This window comes from Lepisma saccharinum, chromosome 29 (genome assembly GCF_977018435.1).
Source record: "Lepisma saccharinum chromosome 29, izLepSacc3.1, whole genome shotgun sequence".
Taxonomy (NCBI): Eukaryota; Metazoa; Arthropoda; class Insecta; order Zygentoma; family Lepismatidae; genus Lepisma; species Lepisma saccharinum.
In genome coordinates, this window is record NC_139257.1 from 21,016,045 (window position 1) to 21,035,429 (window position 19,385).

The window sequence follows — 19,385 nt, forward strand, 5'->3', positions numbered from 1 at the left end:
ATAGCTGATGGACATTTTGATTATATTACCACTTTTTTCAAGTGTCTGTCTGATGTGAAAAATTTGATCTGTAGTTGATCTGTTACGTTTAAATCCACATTGATAATCACCTATAATTTCATTAGCATATGGGGTTAGTCTTGTTAAAAGAATGTTAGACAATATTTTGTATGTTGTTGAGAGTAGAGAAATTCCATGGTAATTATTGCAGTTCATTTTATCGCCTTTTTTAAACACATAGGAACAATTATGGATTCTTTCCACTGTTGAGGGATTTCTTCTTTAGTCCATATTAAACAAATTAATTTATGAATTTGACATATTAATGAATTTCCACCATATTAATTAATTAATTATTAATTAATTAACTCAGCTGGTATTAAATCAATGCCAGGTGCTTTAGTATTCTTTAGCCTTTTAATAGCATCTTTAACTTCAGTCAAGTTAGGTTCTGGAACTAAAGGTTCTGTTGTGTGCACTTCATTTACTTCTGATTTATAGCCTACATGGACATTTAAAAGGTCATTAAAGTAGTTCTTCCATCTATTTAGAATATCGCTTGGGTCAGCTAGAAAATCACCGTCTTTATCTTTTATCAAGTTTACTTTAGGGTGCCACCCCTTTCTAAACTCATTTACACCTTTATATAAAAGGGAAGGCTAAACATATTTTTTTGTCTTATTACTGCATAGGAACGTGCATGTGTCTAAAGCAGATTTTTCCACGTGTGAAATGGTGGAAATAGAAGTAAAACAAATCTTGTCATTCTACGGATATCACATTTTTTTGGGTATGTCGCGACAAGTTTATTTTGCAGTTCAATTAATACGTAGTGAATTGGTTGAACATAAATAAATACTTAAAACACTTATTTCTGGACAGTGGAATTTCACGCTCTCAATGTCCACCTGCTGATGCTTGTTGCTGCTTCTAAAACGATGCGCGTGCCTTTCACGGAGAACGCCAAGCGCCATGTTGTCTACGTTGATTACATAGTTTACATAGTCTGAATGTAGACAATCGTTGTTTAGGCGTAGACGCACATCACTGGTTATAATAAGAAAATCCTTTATAATGAAACGGTGTAATTTGATATGCAAAAATGTGTAATCTATGGCTATAAACCCACCAATGCTAGAAGGGCAATGTAAAAATAAAATTGTTTTCTTCTTGTGCCTCTATATTCATGGTTACTGCGACTTCCCATTCAATTCCCTTTGACTAGAAACCAGATTAACCCTAGGAGTACCGCAAAATAATGTAGCATCTGGTACCATCTGGGTATCTCGGGCCAATTTTTAAAAATTGTGGTATTTACCTGGGAGAAGTATAACAATAAACAGATTTTGATTTAAGAATCTTTATTTTATGTGATTATGTTTTACTCATTTATTGCACTTTATTACGTTTTGTTACAATTACAGTTCTACTATATTCTGTTATATTACATTATCATTAGTTATTTTATTTATTTCCGTTTTGTTACATAATTACAGTCATATGTTTTATTACACTTTATTCAGTTTTGTACCATTATTCTTCTGTTTTATTACAATTTTAATTTTATTTGTTTCTGGTTTTATTACACTGGTACAAGAACTACTGCACAGTAGGCAATTTCTTTACAAATCTATGCACTTCCCGCAAACAAAATGTGAATGTTGCATGCATACGGGTACCTTACATTTTGTGCAGATGTGATTGGTTTCCCTATCTGCCTTCCACTTGCAAATAGAGCATCTCCTTTGCTTCTTGTCTAGTGCTGGAGGTGGAATAGGATTCGGATCGGCCGAGGGTGAAGCACCAGCGATGTCAGCAAGCAGTTTCCCTAGTTCGATGAGGAACAGTCGACGCTTATATGATTTTCCACTGCAGTAGTCCCCATTCAGTGACATCCAAACAACAAAAGTGTTGAGGGCACTGATGTCTATCATATTGTAGAAGATCACCATTGGCCATTTTCTTGTCATTCTCTTCACAGAATAGCAACGAGCCATTTGTTTCGACTCCTGCCTTGGTGCTATTGAAAGAGAGGATGGCCTCTGGCTTTCTCAATGAGTTGCTCTCATCGCTGTTGTCTTTGAAGTGCATGGTGCTGAGAAAAACAACTACTTTGCCCTTTTTGGGACAGTAGGATGCAAGCATTGCATCCTTCTGAAACCCGAATACTACTGTGGTATTGGGGTCATGTCCTTTGGTTGTGACGAACTCTCTAGAATCCCGCCTTTATTGTGTCTGATCGTCCCCAGGAGTGCAAGATTTTTCTTCAGTAGATCCCTGGCCAGGGCAAGACTAATAAAATAATTCTCGATGTTCCTCCCAGAATTATCCAGCACATGTACCATCTTCATCACCACTTTTTCTCCCAGGTTTTTTTCCCTTTGTGCACCTTGCTCCTTTCCTTTATATATATCCATCTTCCACACGTAACTTGTGGTTGAATCGCAGATTGCCCAGATCTTGATTACATACTTTCCGGGTTTCAACGGGATGTACTGTCGAAATGGACAACGACCTCTGAACGTGACGAGTTGCTCATTTAATGTCATTGTAGCTCCAGGGCTGTACACGTCGCGAAGCCAGGTGTTCCAAATTTCAAAACAATTTCTTATCGGTGCCAGCTTGTCTGGGGATTGATGGGCTCTGCGGGATGCAGCATCATCGAATTGAAGGACACTTGTCAGCTGTTGGAAACGGCCACAACTCATATTTCGATTGAAAAATGGTCTGCCATGTTCTTGGCTCCAAAGTTGTTTTATGTTTTCATTCTTCGACTTATAGACGCCAACGAGAATAAGAACTCCAATGAATTTCTTCAGTTCTTGCTGGTGCATCTCCTTCCAGTTGTCCTTGTAGACCAGTCTTCCTTCTTGATTAGTCCACTTGCATATTTCCTCTAGCAGTTGGCGTCGGAAGAACAGAAAGAAAGAGGAACTTTCACTATCGCATTCTCTGTTGGAAAATCGGGTCGGTCCTGGTGGGTTCTTGATAACATTGCATCTGCTGGAAGGACCTGAATAAGGTTCTGCCAACCAAACTTCTTCGCCATTTTATGATAGATAGGAGGTAGCAAGGCTAGAGGTGGATTGGTTGAAACTAATGTCATCAATGTCTCTGCCTTCATCTTTGGAAGAAGAATCGGAAGGTATAACAGCATCCTCTTCATTCTCATCCGTGGAAGGGACATAATCACTTCCATTGTCAACTTCATCAGAATTCAGCAAGTCTTCTTGAAGTAAGTCTGCTGCTGACGCTGGCGAAAATTTAGAAAACTGAATGAAGAAATAAACGTTTCCATGTAAGTGATTCTCAGTACGACACAATTTGTGTGCAGGCCACACTATTATTTGTTATTATGAGCAAACCACTTGCACGAACAAAAAGAGAAGGTGCGCACCAAGTTGCGAAATCCTTTGAAGAACGCCCGCTACAAATAAGAGAGGAACCTAATTGAAAGCAAAAATGTTATACAAGAAATATTGCTAGTACGACAAATAGCAAAATAGCTTCAGGGCAACGAGCGCCATTTCTCCAGCGCCATCTACATATTCAAATGGAAAATATCAGTGGGTCTCAAAGACCCAGTTGGTACCAGTTGCTATTATATTCTGTAGAAGTCTACTGGCAAACTCAAACACGAAGATAATCTCAACACTTAATCATCACAGAAACTGCAACAAAGTCATATGACCTCATAGTCCCTGCAAAATTCCTTGCAAAAGTATAGACATATGAATTCAGTTATGGGTCTCGGAGACCCTGTTGGTACTCGGAAGGTTAAACTATTTCTAAGAGTTGTATCAATAATGACTTGTATAATATTTTGTTTTCATGTATTTTTGGATCTAATACATGAAAAAATGGAAAAAAAGAAGTGGTTCCTTAAGAAAGTCATATCTTCTGCATTTTTCTTTTTTTCAAAATTCTTGGGTATGTCACCAGTTACTATTATGAAGGGGTCAAACACATTCATTCATCCATGTGATACAAAGCATAGGGCACAGTAGAATTCTTTCATTCACGATTATGGGTTTGGTTCCAGGTGAACTACCACAATGGACAAAGATCCATTCTATACCTCCCTCTGCAGTTCCGTGACATTGCAGTCGAAGAAGCAAGGATTCTTCAAAGACTACGTGTCCCATGTGATGGACAGTGTCACTCCAGAAACCCTGAAGGCATTTGGTACGTTGCGTACTGATGAAGAACGGATAAAATTCTGCCTCAGACTGCCTGGAGTGCACGATTTGGAGCCTCAACCATTTTACCAAACCAAGTCAGCGGAGTTTGCAAGGAAAAAGCGGGAAGAAGGGAATGTCGCAATGCAACATGGGAGGGCCAAGCAAGCTCTACTTCTCTACTGTCAAAGTGTTGTGAGATCTCCACAGGAAGGTAGGTATATAAATAAGTTTTTAAAATAAAATTCTCCAACTGTTAACCTATGAAAAAGTTTTGCTGTTGCTCACATTGGCACGGACATATTAGAAGTAAGAGTAAATAATGATTTACTATTCTCCATCTGCTATGAGGATGAAGTTAATGTAAACAAAATCACATGACCTTTGAAAGACAGTGCCTTATATATTATTACATTTAGCATTAACCCCTTCATAAAAATATTGGTCATAGTTTTCGGGCCACCGAAAATCAAGGGGTCCCAGGTTTGATACCTGGTAGAGGCACATAGTGGTTCGGATTCCACTTTCAACTGTAGGTCCAGTCACGATTAGAATTACTGTGCATAAAGTGAACTTTAAACACCAAATCAGTCAATCAATCATGGTTTTAATAATCCCAGTGAGGTGCTTTAGTTCATAAGGTTATTTCCTATGAACTATACCTCTAGATGCAAAATGCCTGTGAAAGAGTTGCCAACAGAATTAGCCAATAGGAACCTCACAAGTCACATGCATCGACTGACTTCATTCTTACAGTGACTGGAGAATAGTACTATTTATGGATTTTTCTTATTTTAATATTTTAAAACACGATAATTTATCTAAGCAAATTGACTAGGACATCTATTGCACTGAAATATCTAATCAAAGGGGTTAAATTTCTTCATCTACTATACTATTAACACTACATTCACATGTAACACTGAACTGTAAGTGAAACCTACTAAATTACAATGCAAATAGTGGTAAAAAAATTGTGCACATATCTAATGATAGCACTGGTTCTAAGTGCAGAGATTACAAATCTGTTGTGCATTTTCACTTCTTTCCCCATTCTTTCATGTACTGAAACACATATGTAGCTATACTACAGGCAGTGCATGAAGTGGAAAATGTCAGCTGGGGGATGTATGGTTTAACATGGTACCAATGAGACAGCTAGGGGGATTGGTTTGATAAATTTTGCTAGATGGGGGGGATTATCATCCTCCCTCTACAGGTACACTTGGGGTGTAAGGGGTACCTTCCACATAGGTGCCCAAAAGTCAACCTCACTTCCACATAGTACACCCTGGACTGAAGACTAACGAGGCTCTGGCGACTGGCACTATGGCCAGTATAATTTTTTGTATTGTCCTGTTTTTTGTTCTTGTGTGTGCTGAGTGCCCGTCTACAGCCTCAGCTTTTAACAGAAGTCAGAAGATTTTAAGATTTTTAGTTATGCAACGTTAAGAGTTGTTATTTGTAATGATAAGGGGCTGGCCCCCGTATAATGTGAAGGGTGCAAAATAGCATAATTGCTGACGCACCCAAAATTGTAAATTCAAATTCAAATTCAAATACAGGTACACTTATCGTAATGACTTTAAGATAAATGCCAAATTAGCTCAAATTGCAATGAACATATATATTAAACATGTCCTTGTTTTTTTACAGGAGAAGATATGAGCGTAGATGATGGGAAAAGCCTATCTTATGCACTAGCGAACAGATCTGCTGCTCTGTACAAACTACAAGAGTACGATCAATGCTTGCAAGATGTTCAGCTGGCTCTTAAAGAGGGGTACCCCGATGACCTGCGATACAAACTGTATGAAAGGATGGGCCAGTGCTACAAGCAGCTTGGACAGCAGGCGAAAGCTAAGGTGGCATTTCAGATAGCACTGAAAACACTTGAGCAGTCCAGTCTTTCAGAGAAAAAGAAGGACGAGTGCTTGCTGAATATGCAGAATGAAATTTCCAGATGCAGTGTTTCAATGACAGTTGCAGACCAAAACAAAGGTATGAGAAGAATTCATACACACACTCATGAGTGTAGCCAGAAATTTTTGTGGGAAGGGTCACACCATTGATTAAAAAACTGAATAGGAAACATAATGATAACCAGTGCTCGAAAAATTTTCTTCAAAGCTAGGCGCCAGCTCTGAAAATCAGGTGCCAGGAAACTACCTACTAGCAATTGTACATACTACACCGTGTTTCAAAAGTGTCACAACCCAAACTTTGAAAATGTATAACATGAAAACCGTAAGAGGTATTTACACCAGGTTTTCTGCACTAAACTAATCATGTAAGTTAATTTATTGAAGATCAGGCACACACAGGAAATGTATTACGTAGAAATTTTCAGCAAAAATGCATTAACATCTCTACACTGGGCAATGTCGAAGTCTACTGTTTTTCAAAGGCAACAGATCACGTTGCGGTAGCACTGGCAGAGACGATTCCACACAGGTAAAACTGCGACAGCGAGAGATCAGGCAAGGCCAGGCCAGCTCAGTGGTTGAGAAATCGTACGGTATGCCAGAGACCCAGGCTCTAGTCCTGGTCGAGCCTGCATTTTTCGCTGAAAATTCTACATAATCTTCAATAATAATACCAACTCTTAACAATTGTTGGGATTAGTCGTAAAACAGTTGCTTTGTGAGGTACAGCAGAAGCAGGGGATTTTTCTTGGAAAACCTCTTGCACATGAGTATAAGAATGAGTAGTAAAATACTCTTCAGCAATGCACACGCGCTGCTCCAAAGAATATGCCATGCTGAATCAATTAAAAGAACAGGCATAGTAGCGTCGAAAGTGAGCAAAGAGAATTCAGTGTAACCAGAGGCAGACTAGGATTGTCTCAAGAGTCCAATTTCGGCACAAAATGTTGGTTTATGATTTTTCACGTAAATATATAGCCAATACTTAGACACATGTGGCATGCATCTGTTGACAATATTTTGATCTGGAAGCATTGCCATATATTATGTCCCAAAAATGGCACTTTTCACTCAACCCATAAAATCACCAATAAAAAATCCATCAAATGTTGCACATGACCAATATTGGTCGCAAATGACAGATTGATATGGCATCAGTCATCAGACGTCTAATTATGGCCCTTCGATAATTTCTTACGTATTTTTCTAATTCAAAAGTGCATTTCTTGAAAAATGTTAACGCCTGATTCCGCCAGTTATTAATTTATCTAAATTTTCTGTATGGAGAAAACTGATAATTTTAAGCATTGAAAAATATCTCAATGGATGAGACTTTATAATGCAGAAAACCCAGTGTAAATATCTCTTACTGTTTTCATGATATACATTTTCAAAGTTTGGATTGTGCAACTTTTGAAACAATGTGTATAAGAAGCTGAGCATCACGGTGTTCAAAACATCGCTAAAGCATTCGAGAAAACAGGAAATGGGGTGTTGAGGGACCAAGAGTAAGTAATTATTACTCACTCTCTGAAATGTTCACAATGTTGATTTAAAAAAATAATCATTTGCTAACTTGCGCTGTACTGCAATTTGAACTTAGAATCATCAAAATTTCGTACATATTACAGCATAAGATCACAGTCGCCAGGCTGAAATTTTTAGTCGCCATGGGGACCTGGCGACCGGGATTTTTCGAGCCCTGATGATAACAGTTATAAACTTAACAATAAACTATTATTTTATTGCCAATTAAAATTATTATATCCTTGAGGAGGGATTTTTACTCTTACATCAGGTGACTGAATATCTGGCGTTGTTTTTCTTTACTTTTTCAACTCTCATACCATTGCACAATTTTACACACATTACAGAAAGTGTTCCCCTGTGCATAGCACCACGCCATGAAGGCGTATAGGGGGTGTGGGGGTAACGCCCCACACTTTCTTGATCCGGTCGTGAGTGGGGGTGATGTGATCAGCATCACGCCCCTGACCGCCTTTACCCCCCAGGGTTTCCCCCAGGTATCCATGTTATTCGACGCTGGGTGGGCGCCGGGGCCGCTTCCACCGTTAGAAAAGTTCCCGGATTTGAACCGGCCGGGGATCGAACCCGGGACCTTGAGCATGGTAGTCAGACGCGTTACCGACTGAGCCACCGCGGCCACGTATTACACATATATTTTTTTAAGTTAGGGGGAAATTTGTTTGGATTAAGTGGTAGAATATGAAAACAAAGTTCTGCCTGGCTACTACATTTTATTGGGTTGATGCATAATAGCAAACGTTCATAGCATTTGGTTTTTGGTATGGCAACACCATGTTAGGAGTTTGTTTATTGTCTAACATTTGTCATTTGGAGGGGCATTGTGGTGCTTATGAATATGCCTGGAATTTTGCAGATTTGAGGGAAGTTAGTTCTATTTGTAAACAAAAGAAAATGGAGCGTAACGTAGATAAAAACCAACACTTCCGACCTATTCTTCTGTTCAGCAGAGGAGCAAAGGTAGCGGTGGCGGCTTGAAACTTTTGTGCTGTGTACAGCGAGAATCGGTGAAAGCACGGCGAGAAAATTATTTTGACGTTTCAAAGAGGGCAACTCTGACTCGAGTTATTCTCTACATTCAGGTTCAGGAAGACCATCCGACTTTGATGTAGACAGCAGTCAACCTGGAAATTGGCTAACAAGGCATTATATACTACAAATTGCTGCCCAGAAATGTTACTGTCACTGCTGACATTTATTGCCAACTCCTCAGATGCCTTGCAGCCACAATTCAAGAAAAACGACCAGGAAGATGGCATCAAGTACTTCTGCAACACGATAATGCACGCCCACACTCCACTAACATGACAAAAGCTGCTATCCAGGAGCTTTGTTGGGACGTTATTCCGCATCCCCCTTACTTCAAAGATTTTGCACCCTCATATTTTCACCTTTTCCTCTCTCTATCCAACGATCTTCAAGGAGACTCCTTCATAATGAAAATGCTCTTCACACTTGGATTGATGACTTCTTTACCTCCAAATCAGCTGATTTCTTCAGGCATAGAATCGGAAAATTGTCCCCGAGTTGGAAGACAGCCACAGACAAAGAAGGAGAATATATTACTGATTAATTTCTGTCTTGTGTTAATCTCAAATGACTATCAAATAAAAACCATTACCACAAAATGCTATGAACTTATGCATCAACCCGATACATTGAATTTTTCGAGCTAATTCTTTTTGTCCTTTCGTTATTCTGCTCTAATGTTAATTAACAGAACTTTATTGTTCTTAAATGAAAAAACGTAGGTTTTGAAACATCACATGCATTAAAATTCAAAGTGTTGATGAAGTAGATTATGGGGGAATTCACACAGAATTTGCATATAATTCACCTTGACAATAATTCCTGCATAATTCCAGGATTTCATATTATCAATAAACAAATCCACTACGACAGTGGTTCCCAAAGCATGCACCATGGCACCCTGCGGCACCACTACATGTTCCAATATTTTCATTTATATGACACTTACTTGTTAGTCTACACTTGGTTTTAGAATCGTACCATCACATCAATCCAAATATGGGCTTATTACCTTTCACACATAAAATGTTTCTGAATTTGAAATGTGTGTTTATTTTTTAACTTAAGGCAACTAACTGAGCGTTGCAAGTGTTAGATAGGCCTACATTTTGACTTGGGTGCCACGGAAATATCTTAAAACACTAAGGATGCCGTGAAATGAAAAAGTTTTGGAACCACTGCACTAAGCTACAGTTCAAACACAAATCACAAATAATACAAGACAATTTAAGTTAATAATTCAAACATAATATTTTTAAATCTAACGCAGCTACGGCATTGGGTTCTTCAGAGCATGTATTGCCTTCTGTGACTGGGGGACCAAGTCAGCTATTTCAGACAGCCAGCAGAGCTGTGGATGTAAAATATACAAAAGAGACTGGCAGGTGTGCAATCACGAAAGAACCAATCAAGACAGGTGATACATTAGTAGCAGAACCACCATATGCAGCTTGCCTTCTACCAGAAAAATTTGGAACACATTGCCACGAGTGCTTTAAAAGGTAAGAACAGATTTTCTATTATTTCATTACATAAATTTGTTCTCGGAAAATTCATATGATGATTCTTTGCAATTGTCAACTACTGGGGGAAACTAATAAACTAAAAATGCCCGAGTGGTATTAAAAAGGTTGAATGAATGATTACGAAATGAAATTCAAAGTTAACTGCTATAATTCATACATGCAAGATCGATCCAATTTTCCCGTTGGATTGTGCTACTTGATACTATTTGTATTTTATGAGGGCCATTTTTCTTTTAGTGGTAACACTGTTGATATACGCTTGTCAGTTGTCGCTGGGACAAAATACGATCGGGTCTTGTTTAGTCTGTGCTGAATAGTACTGTTGTGTGGTAGTTAGAAGACGTTAAAGTGAAGTGTGTGTATAATACCGCCCTGAACAATGTTCACGCGTGAAGAACAGCGAATATTCATCAAATTTCAGGTTGCACGTGGAAGGAATGCACGGCAAATTCACAAGCCATGTGGGGACCACGCTTTACTGTATCGTAGCGTTGCCAGATGGGCCAGGCATTTGAAAGTGGTCGTCAGCCACGAAAGAACATGGTGGCAGGCATTCGCGCTCGGCAACAGATCCACATCTGCTTGATGCACTCCACAGATTGCTGGAGAATGATCGGTGTTGGACATGTAATGAATTAACAAATGAACTGAAGGGGTTATCCTTGCACATAGTGTTCGGCAAGGTGTTATAGTGACTGCAGACTATTACGTCAGTTACCTTCGTGACCATTTGCACCCTGCTCTTAGGTGCAAAATACCACATTAACATTGTTCTGGGCAGTATTATACACACACTTCACTTTAACGTCTTCTAACTACCACACAACAGTACTATTCAGCACCAAACACCTCCACACGATCCGTAGTACAAGACTAAACAAGACTTGATCGTCTTTTGTCCCAGAAACAACTGACAAGCGTATAAAAATAGTGTTGTCACTACAAGAAAAATGACCTTCCGTATATTTTTATTATTTTGTTACTTTTCTGCCCATTTTAAGCTAATCAAGACGATGAGCATGAATAATTATTATATGAAATTGAAAGGGGCACACCTATGCTCAGGCTGGGATTCGAACTTGAACTTTCAGGGTGAACGACTAATTGTTCTTGAGCATGGTAAATCAGTACAGTGTTTGATGTATGGTACAACTTGTACATGTGTATACACAAGTTGAGAAAATTGGATAAAAACAGTGCTTTTAATGAATAAGCATAATAATACAGTGTAGCATAAATTACATTATTTGTAATTTGTAATGTTTCCAACATTACATGAACATCCATACATCCAACCCTGCATTGTATCATCAGGAACAGAAAATTTCAGTTCAAGGTCCCAAATCCTTTCCTTGCGAGTTGGCCATCTAACATAAACAGAAAAATGAACATATGAAGTTACCATAATGTTGCCAATCAAATCAAATTATCATCAATCAACCTGACAACAGTCTTGCATAACCATATTGTATATTACCTTCCAAAAAATAATAGGCACCTTGAAAAATTCATTGTATTATTTTCTGTGCTTGAATGAACTTTCCCTAGCTTGGATAATTTGCATAAACCACTCCCCCCCCCCCCCCCCCCCAACTATGGACATCCAGTTTGTGAGGTGTCTTGACTGCCATGTAGGAAATTCCAGTTCAAAATCCCAAGGTTGGTGATCTCAGGTGTTGCATAAAAGGGGTTCATTAAGCCTCTAATCAATGGGTACCAGATTTGATATCTGGCGGACACACACAGTGGTCTTGATCCAACTCTAAACTGTAGGTCCAGTCTCAACTATCCTTTCTGTACATAAACTGGACACAAGCTCAAACTCAATGAGTAATTGGATTGGATTGATTGATTTGTTGTTTTAAGTCCACTTTATGCACAGTAAGGCTAATCGGGACTGGACCTACAGTTTAAAGTGGGATCCGAACCACTATGTGCCTCCACCGGGAATCGAACCCGGGACCCCTTGCTTACAAGGCGACGACGCTACCACTGCGCCATCGGGGAGACCAATGAGTAATTGGGAAGGAAGGGGGTGGTTAAGGTGATTGGAGGGGGATGCTGATCACATCACATCCTGTATCGCCAAGATAGAATACGTGAACTTTCCTCCACACCCACTTTGTGACTTCATTTCACAGTGAAATGCACAGAGGATAACTATACCTATTATACTTCAACCTTTTACATTGTCATAATGATGCTACCTAACCCCATAAAGGTAAAAGCATGCCATGAAGGCATATGGGATGATGTGTAAGTAGAGCTCCACATATTCTTGACCTTGGCTATAGTTTAGATGATGTGATCAGCATCACGCCCAGTCACCTTTATCCCTCAGGCTTGGCCCCAGTTGCCCATTGATATGAGGCTCAGTGGGCCTCAGAGCCACGCAGAAACAGCAAAATGCTGGAAAAATACCTGTTTCACGTCACCTGCCCGAGGTCGTCCACAAGGTAGCCAGATGCTCTACCGAGCTACTGCAGCCCTCTACTAACCAAATGCTTCATGCAAATATCTCAATTCACAAACTTCACTTCAAGCACTAATAAATTTACAACGTAATTCTCTATTACAGGCTAAAAGCGCCAGTAGGCTGCCCCAACTGCAGTGGGGTGGTTTTCTGCAGTGTCAAATGTCGCGACAAGGCACTCAACACATATCACAGGTTGGAATGCCAATTCATGAACCTTTTTATTGGTTCAGGAATGAGCATCCTATGTCACGTGGCCGTGAGGATGCTCACGCAATCAGGCCTCAAGTTTTTCCTTCAACTTCGACCAACATTATTGAAGCAGGAGAACGAGGTATGGTTAGACGAGAGGAAAGGAAGCTATGATCCATCCAGTTACCAGGCTGTGTACAATTTAGTGACCCTAGAAGAGAAGAGGACTCACCAGGACTTCATGGATCGGACCCTCATGGCCACTTTCCTTCTCAAATGTTTGCAGAAAATGAATTTCTTTCCAAAGATATCCGACAGTAAAGGTAGGTTTTTTCAAATTGTAATGTACCTAAATTTCAGATTTCTTATCCTCACTTATTTCTAATTTTACATTATTTTTCTCTTGCATTTTGCCGAATTGCAAAGATTAAAATGAACGATTATTAGATGAAATTGAAGAGATACTTCTAAAGTAGCACCCAATATGATGTAAAATAAACCAAATCAATCAATCCAGGACAGGACTCCAACCCACAAATCTTCAGTGGTTTGATTATTCTGTCAATGGCCTTGACAACCAAAGTGACTCAATTTCTAAAATGATGCAAAACATGGGTAATTTGCTTTACAATTTTATGAGTTATATTTAGCTACATGATATATCATGTTCATTTACAAGGTGTACAACTTTGCTTCCGCCGTTTTTCCCCAAAAATATGACGCTGGAATGAAAAACATTGCTTACCCAGGCATTATTCAAAGTATTGTCCATCGCTGGCCACTACTTTCTCCCATCTTTCGGGCAGCGTACGAATGCCGCGTCTAAAAAATTGTTCATCTTTGGAGGCGATCCACGAATCGATCCACTTTTTGACTTCTTCATAAGATCGGAAGTGTTGGTCAGCCAGTTCATGAGCCATTGATCTAAACAGGTGATAATCAGAGGGAGCGATGTCTGGAGAATAAGGCGGGTGGGGTAGGACGTCCCATCTTAATGTTTCCAAGTACGTTTTCACCACTTTGGCAACGTGGGGTCGTGCGTTGTCATGCTGAATCATACACATGGCTTTCAGACGTTTTGAAATGGCTTGCTGTGTCTTTCCCAATGATCGTGCCAATTCTTCTTGAGTTTGACGCGAGTCTTCACTCAGCAATGTCTCCAATTCTGCATCTTCGAAAACTTTCTGTCTTCCACCACTATGCCGGTCTTCGACGTTAAAGTCACCGTTCTTGAAGCGTTGAAACCACTCACGACAGGTTCTCTCACTTATAGCGTCCTCACCATACGTAGTGGAGAGCATTCGATGAGCCTCAGCCGCAGTTTTCTTCATATTGAAACAAAAAAGTAGAACCTCCCGCAAATGGCGAGAATTTGGCTCGTACACTGACATTTTCAATCGCGAACAACTTCACGATGCACACACCACTCGATTAATGTTTGAATGGGGTTATCTTGACAGAGGTCCAAGCTAACTGCGTGACGTCTGCGATCTGCTTCTTTCGACCGCTACTTCCTGTTGTTGCCACCTGTCGGAAAACGGCGGAAGCAAAGTTGTACACCTTGTAAATCAATGGCTGTGGTATTCCCTTTCTTGCCATACATATTTAAATCCTCATATTTATGAAAACCATTTGTTCTTTACATAATTATTATTAAAAGCAAAATGCTTTCTCATCCTTGAACAACTGGAGAATAATCATTGAAAGCATTGGTGGTATAGTCGGTCGAGTGTCCGACTGCCATGCGGGAGACCCAGGTTCGATTCCTGGGGTAGGTGATCTAAGACTGGAAATTTTCTGGCCTTGTCCCTGCATAAAGCGACTCACCCAGCCTCAAATCAATGGGTACCTGGGGTACCTTTACCTTCCCCCCAATGGTAAAGGCAGTCGGAGCATGGTGCTGATCACATCACCTCCAAAGTGGCCGGAGATCGAGAATGTGTGGAGCCCTAATCCCACATCCCCTAAATGTGTCTTCATGTGAACAGGGAACCTTACCTTACCTGAATGTATATGTCTAAGAGATTTTGCAACTGAAATTACAGCCACTCAATCACATATGAATAAGGAGTCATTAAAAAATGTACATTTTATACTGTAGTGTAAGATACGAGGGTCACTATTTATATTTTGAGCCTAACAATGAAAAAACAGGAATTTGGCATTGAAAACTGCTTTATTGTTTTTCGAAGTATTCTCCTTTATGGTCAATACACTTTTGCATTCGTTCCAACCATTTGTCAAAGCAGTTTTTCCAATCTTCTTGAGACACCTCCATAATATGGTTTTTGAACGCATGAACGGCGTCTTCCGCCGACGAAAATCGTTGTGCACGCAATTTATTCTTGACATTCGGGAACAAGAAGAAGTCATTGGGTGCCAAACAAATTGTTGTGTACCATTCAGAGTTGACAGTTCTACGTTCCTCTAAAGGCACAGTTGCCACATGACCAGTTTTCCCGAAAAAACAGACGACCATTTGTTTCGATGTACTTCGAGCGCGAACAACTTTTGTTGGATTGGGTTCATCTTGAAACACCCATACAGTCCACTGCTGTTTACGTTCCGGCTCATATGCATATATACATGATCGTCACCTGTTACAATCTTATATAAGTCTTTTGAAGCACCACGATTGTATTTATTGAGCATTTGTTTGCACCAATTGACGCGAGCGTCTTTTTCAGTTTTTGTCAAATTGTGTGGGATCCAACGAGAACATACCTTTCTCACAGCTAAATGATCACGTAATATTTTATATATGCTGGTGGAACTAATGCCGATGGTTGCCTCAATCTCACAGTACGATCTTGCAGTATTAGGTTTTGCACAGCATCAATGTTTTCTTGAACAACAACTGATTTTGGACGAACTTCGCGAATCTCGTCGGTGAGCGAATGGCGGCCACGATTAAATTCGTTATACCAGCGTTTCACAGTGGCAAAGGATGGGGCTTCATCGCCAAATGTGGAAGTAAGTTGATCGATGCACTCTTGTCTTGATAATCCACGTCGAAAATCGTAAAAAATCATCGCACGAAAATGTTCACGAGTTAATTCCATTTTATTGTTGTCGCACAATCTCCAAGGCAACATAAACAACATAAATGAAGCTACTGACAAAACATTTGAAGTATGTTATGGTCAATAATGCCAGACGATTCCATGCAAACGTCAAATCGCACCTAACTTCAATCAGTGTTGCCAAGGCTCAAAATATAAATAGTGACCCTCGTACACACAAAAGTTTTGTAAATGCTTCTTTAACAAAATTGGGAATACAATACTATGGGATCTTTGCTTGTAGATGTATTTTTATATACATTTTCCAGATGACCTCTCAGATGTAGAACTTTACATTGGGGGCTTATTGTTACGCCACCTTCAGCTGCTGCAATTCAATGCACATGAAATCCATGAACTCAAAATGACGTCACCAAAGGATTTTGAAGGATCGAAGACAGAATATCTCGGAGTGGCAATTTACCCAACTGTATCATTTTTCAACCACGACTGTTATCCAGCAGTAACAAGGTAAGGATCAGCAACACAATTTTTTTAAAAACTCAATATGCTGACCAAGGCAGAAATTTATTTTATTATAAAACATAAACTAAACATAACGTTTCAACCTTCTAGCAAGGTCTTCTTCAGACTCTGTACCAAGTACAAATGTAACCAGGTTCACAACAGGACAAAATGTATACACAAACATTACTCCCCTCCAGACTATTAGAAAGTTGTTCTGGAACATTCTAGCAGGTGGCTTTCCCGTCAACTGTACTTTCATCTAAAAGGCTAAACATATTTTCTTCCATCTAGAATGTGGTTGGACTCTTTATTTCACACTCTTTTTCCTTCTTCTCTCCTCTTTCTCTCTTGTCCTTTCCACTCTTTCTAACACCTTCTTTCATTCTTTGTTTAAGTCTCCCATTCCAGTTCATTGTCTTCTTCACGTTTCTTCTCTATTTCATTGGCCTCCTTCCATTTTCTCACTAGTATTCTCTTCTCCCTTCCTATCTGCTTAGCCTCATCCCACTCTATGTCATGTCCTGTTTCTCTCATGTGTTTAAATATCACATTTCTCTCTCTCTTAAGTTGTACATCATCCCTATGTTGTTTCAACCTGTCTTTCAGCCTCTTTTTCGTTTCTCCTATGTACACACACTGACATTCTTTACATTTCACTTCGTAGATAATCCCTTCCTCTTCCGTTTTCCTTTTTCTTTTTCTCTTTCAGGAGAAAATACAGTTGACAAGGGAAAGCCACCTGCTAGATTGTTCCAGAACTACTTTCTAATAGTCTGGAGGGGAGTATTTTGTGTATATATATTTCGTCCTGTTGTGTACCTGGTTACATTTGTACTTGGTACAGTCTCTGAAGAAGACCTTGCTAGAAGGTTGAAACATTATAAAACATAAACTAAACGTAACAAAATAAATTTCTGCCTTGGTCAGCATATTTAGTTTTTATATCATGGAAACAAGGCTTAATGGAGTTACAATTTTATTATACTGTTTTCAACACCGGCAATAAGTGAGGTATAACAATAATTTGTTTTGACTGTTTCACTGATTGACTTAACTTGAGAAGCCTCAGCTGGACATTTGGCTGACGCAAAGGTAGCCGTTATCAAATTTTCCTCTCCTTTCGAGAAACTGCTATGAAATTCCAATCTGAAATATTACATATGCTTAGAATTTCTTCTAGATTGTTCACATGAATCTTCACGTGGTTTGGTTTCTCTGTTGCCTAGATATTCTTAGTAGTTTCGTATCTACGCAAGTCAATTAATTACTATTGTGCGGAATTTGTTTAGTGCTTGAACTATATGACCATGCACAAAATATGGCAATTTTTATGGTAAAGTTCACTGCATTCTCATTATTTCCGTTTATACAGTAGTACAGTAGTTTTCATCATTTTATTTTCATTAATAATGCAAGTTTTTGTTCATTCGAATTTTGGATAATTAAAACTATTTTGTGTCCTTGGAGTTTGAATTAAAAAGAGTTATATTAATTTTTTGGATCACTTGGTGTGAAATTATGGTGTTAGGCAAGCATGCAAGGTAAGAATAAGCAAATAACATTTTGGTTAATACAACGTATTTTCTTTCTTGCAGATACTTTGTTGGCACATCAATAGTAATACGAGCTTTGAGACCTCTAAATGTTGGTGAAGTTATTGCGGAGAACTATGGACCAATATTTACACACAAAACAAAAAAGGAACGCCAGAAATCACTACAATCACGATACTGGTTCGAGTGTAACTGCCAAGCTTGCCAAGAAGACTGGCCAATGTACAAGCACCTCACGAACGACACGCTTCGTCTAAAATGCACTAATTGCGGGAAACTTGTCTGTTATTCGTCCAAAAAATCAACCACCTCACTCAAGTGCATAGGCTGTAAACAGCAAACGAATCTGCTGGCTTCACTGGAAGCTGTGAAAAGTTCCGAAAATGAGTTCACGACCGGATTGAAATTCATGGATGAGGGTAAAGTCCCGGAAGCAATTGATCTCTTTTCAGAGTATCTGGACACGATGCACAAGCATGCTCACCCTCCATACAGGGATATCCACTTGTGCCAAGATGCACTTCGATTATGCCTAACTGCCGAAGGGAATGTTTACATAGAGGAAAAGAGTACATAGTCATCGTTCAAGCATATGTGCTGAATGTAAATAATCCTGCAAATTCTACAACTGATGTGTAATGAAAGGTAAATAAAAGCACATTTGAAAGGAATTGAGTGTTCATATATATATTCATACCTACACAAGACAAACAATTAGTTTAAGAAAAGGGATAAAGTACAATCTAAGGGTGGAAGAGTAAAATTAAATGTCTGGGGAGAGATGCCACAAGCATATCATCGTATCAGTGACAAAACCACAAATGTGCTAAATCTTACTTTTGAGATAAAACCATTTTAATATTCAAGATCCCAGAAAAAAACAGGTTTTCCATTTGATCAATTGTTGTCATTGGTAAAATATGTACCTACTTATGGCTATTGATTAGGTCATATAAGTTAGCATTGGAATCTATCAACAAATAAGAGTCAGAAAAAGGTAAAAAAAAGTCCAAATTCGCAAATTCATGATTTTTGACATTGGTGTGATATGGAAAAATATCAAAATGGAAAGAAGAATTTTTAAAAGCCATTCTTGGGGGAAAAAAGTTTGCCCATTTTATGTACGGGGCCAAGGTGGTCTAGTTAGTAGGGTGTTTGACTGCCAAACAGGAGAGCCAGTTTTGATTCCCAAGATGCATGACACAAGGTCAGAATTCTTCCAGCCTTATCCCTGCATAAGGTGGCTCTGGGGTTCACCCAGCCTCAAATAAATGAGTACCGCGACGAATGGCAGCAAGAGCGAGTTGCTGATCACATAAATCCCCCCCCCCCCTTAAAGGGTGAGATCAAGAATGTGTGGGACTCCCTATATGTGCCTCCACCGCATGGTGTAAAGTACATTTACATACATATAGGCAAACCTTTCTTTCTATT

General features: G+C 39.3%; 1 protein-coding gene across 1 annotated transcript in view; it reads left to right on the top strand.

Annotated features, from left to right (window-relative positions):
• Positions 1 to 18,592, top strand: part of Smyd4-2 (SET and MYND domain containing, class 4, member 2) — a 34,563-nt gene extending 15,971 nt beyond the window's left edge. The window contains exons 2-7 of the mRNA XM_083114654.1: positions 4,043 to 4,392; positions 5,835 to 6,179; positions 9,936 to 10,179; positions 12,782 to 13,191; positions 16,200 to 16,401; positions 17,994 to 18,592. Coding sequence (XP_082970780.1) covers positions 4,056 to 4,392; positions 5,835 to 6,179; positions 9,936 to 10,179; positions 12,782 to 13,191; positions 16,200 to 16,401; positions 17,994 to 18,528 — 2,073 coding nt within the window. The 5' untranslated portion in view covers positions 4,043 to 4,055 and the 3' untranslated portion in view covers positions 18,529 to 18,592. The remainder of the gene's footprint in view (positions 1 to 4,042; positions 4,393 to 5,834; positions 6,180 to 9,935; positions 10,180 to 12,781; positions 13,192 to 16,199; positions 16,402 to 17,993) is intronic.
• The last annotated feature ends 793 nt before the right edge of the window (positions 18,593 to 19,385 follow it).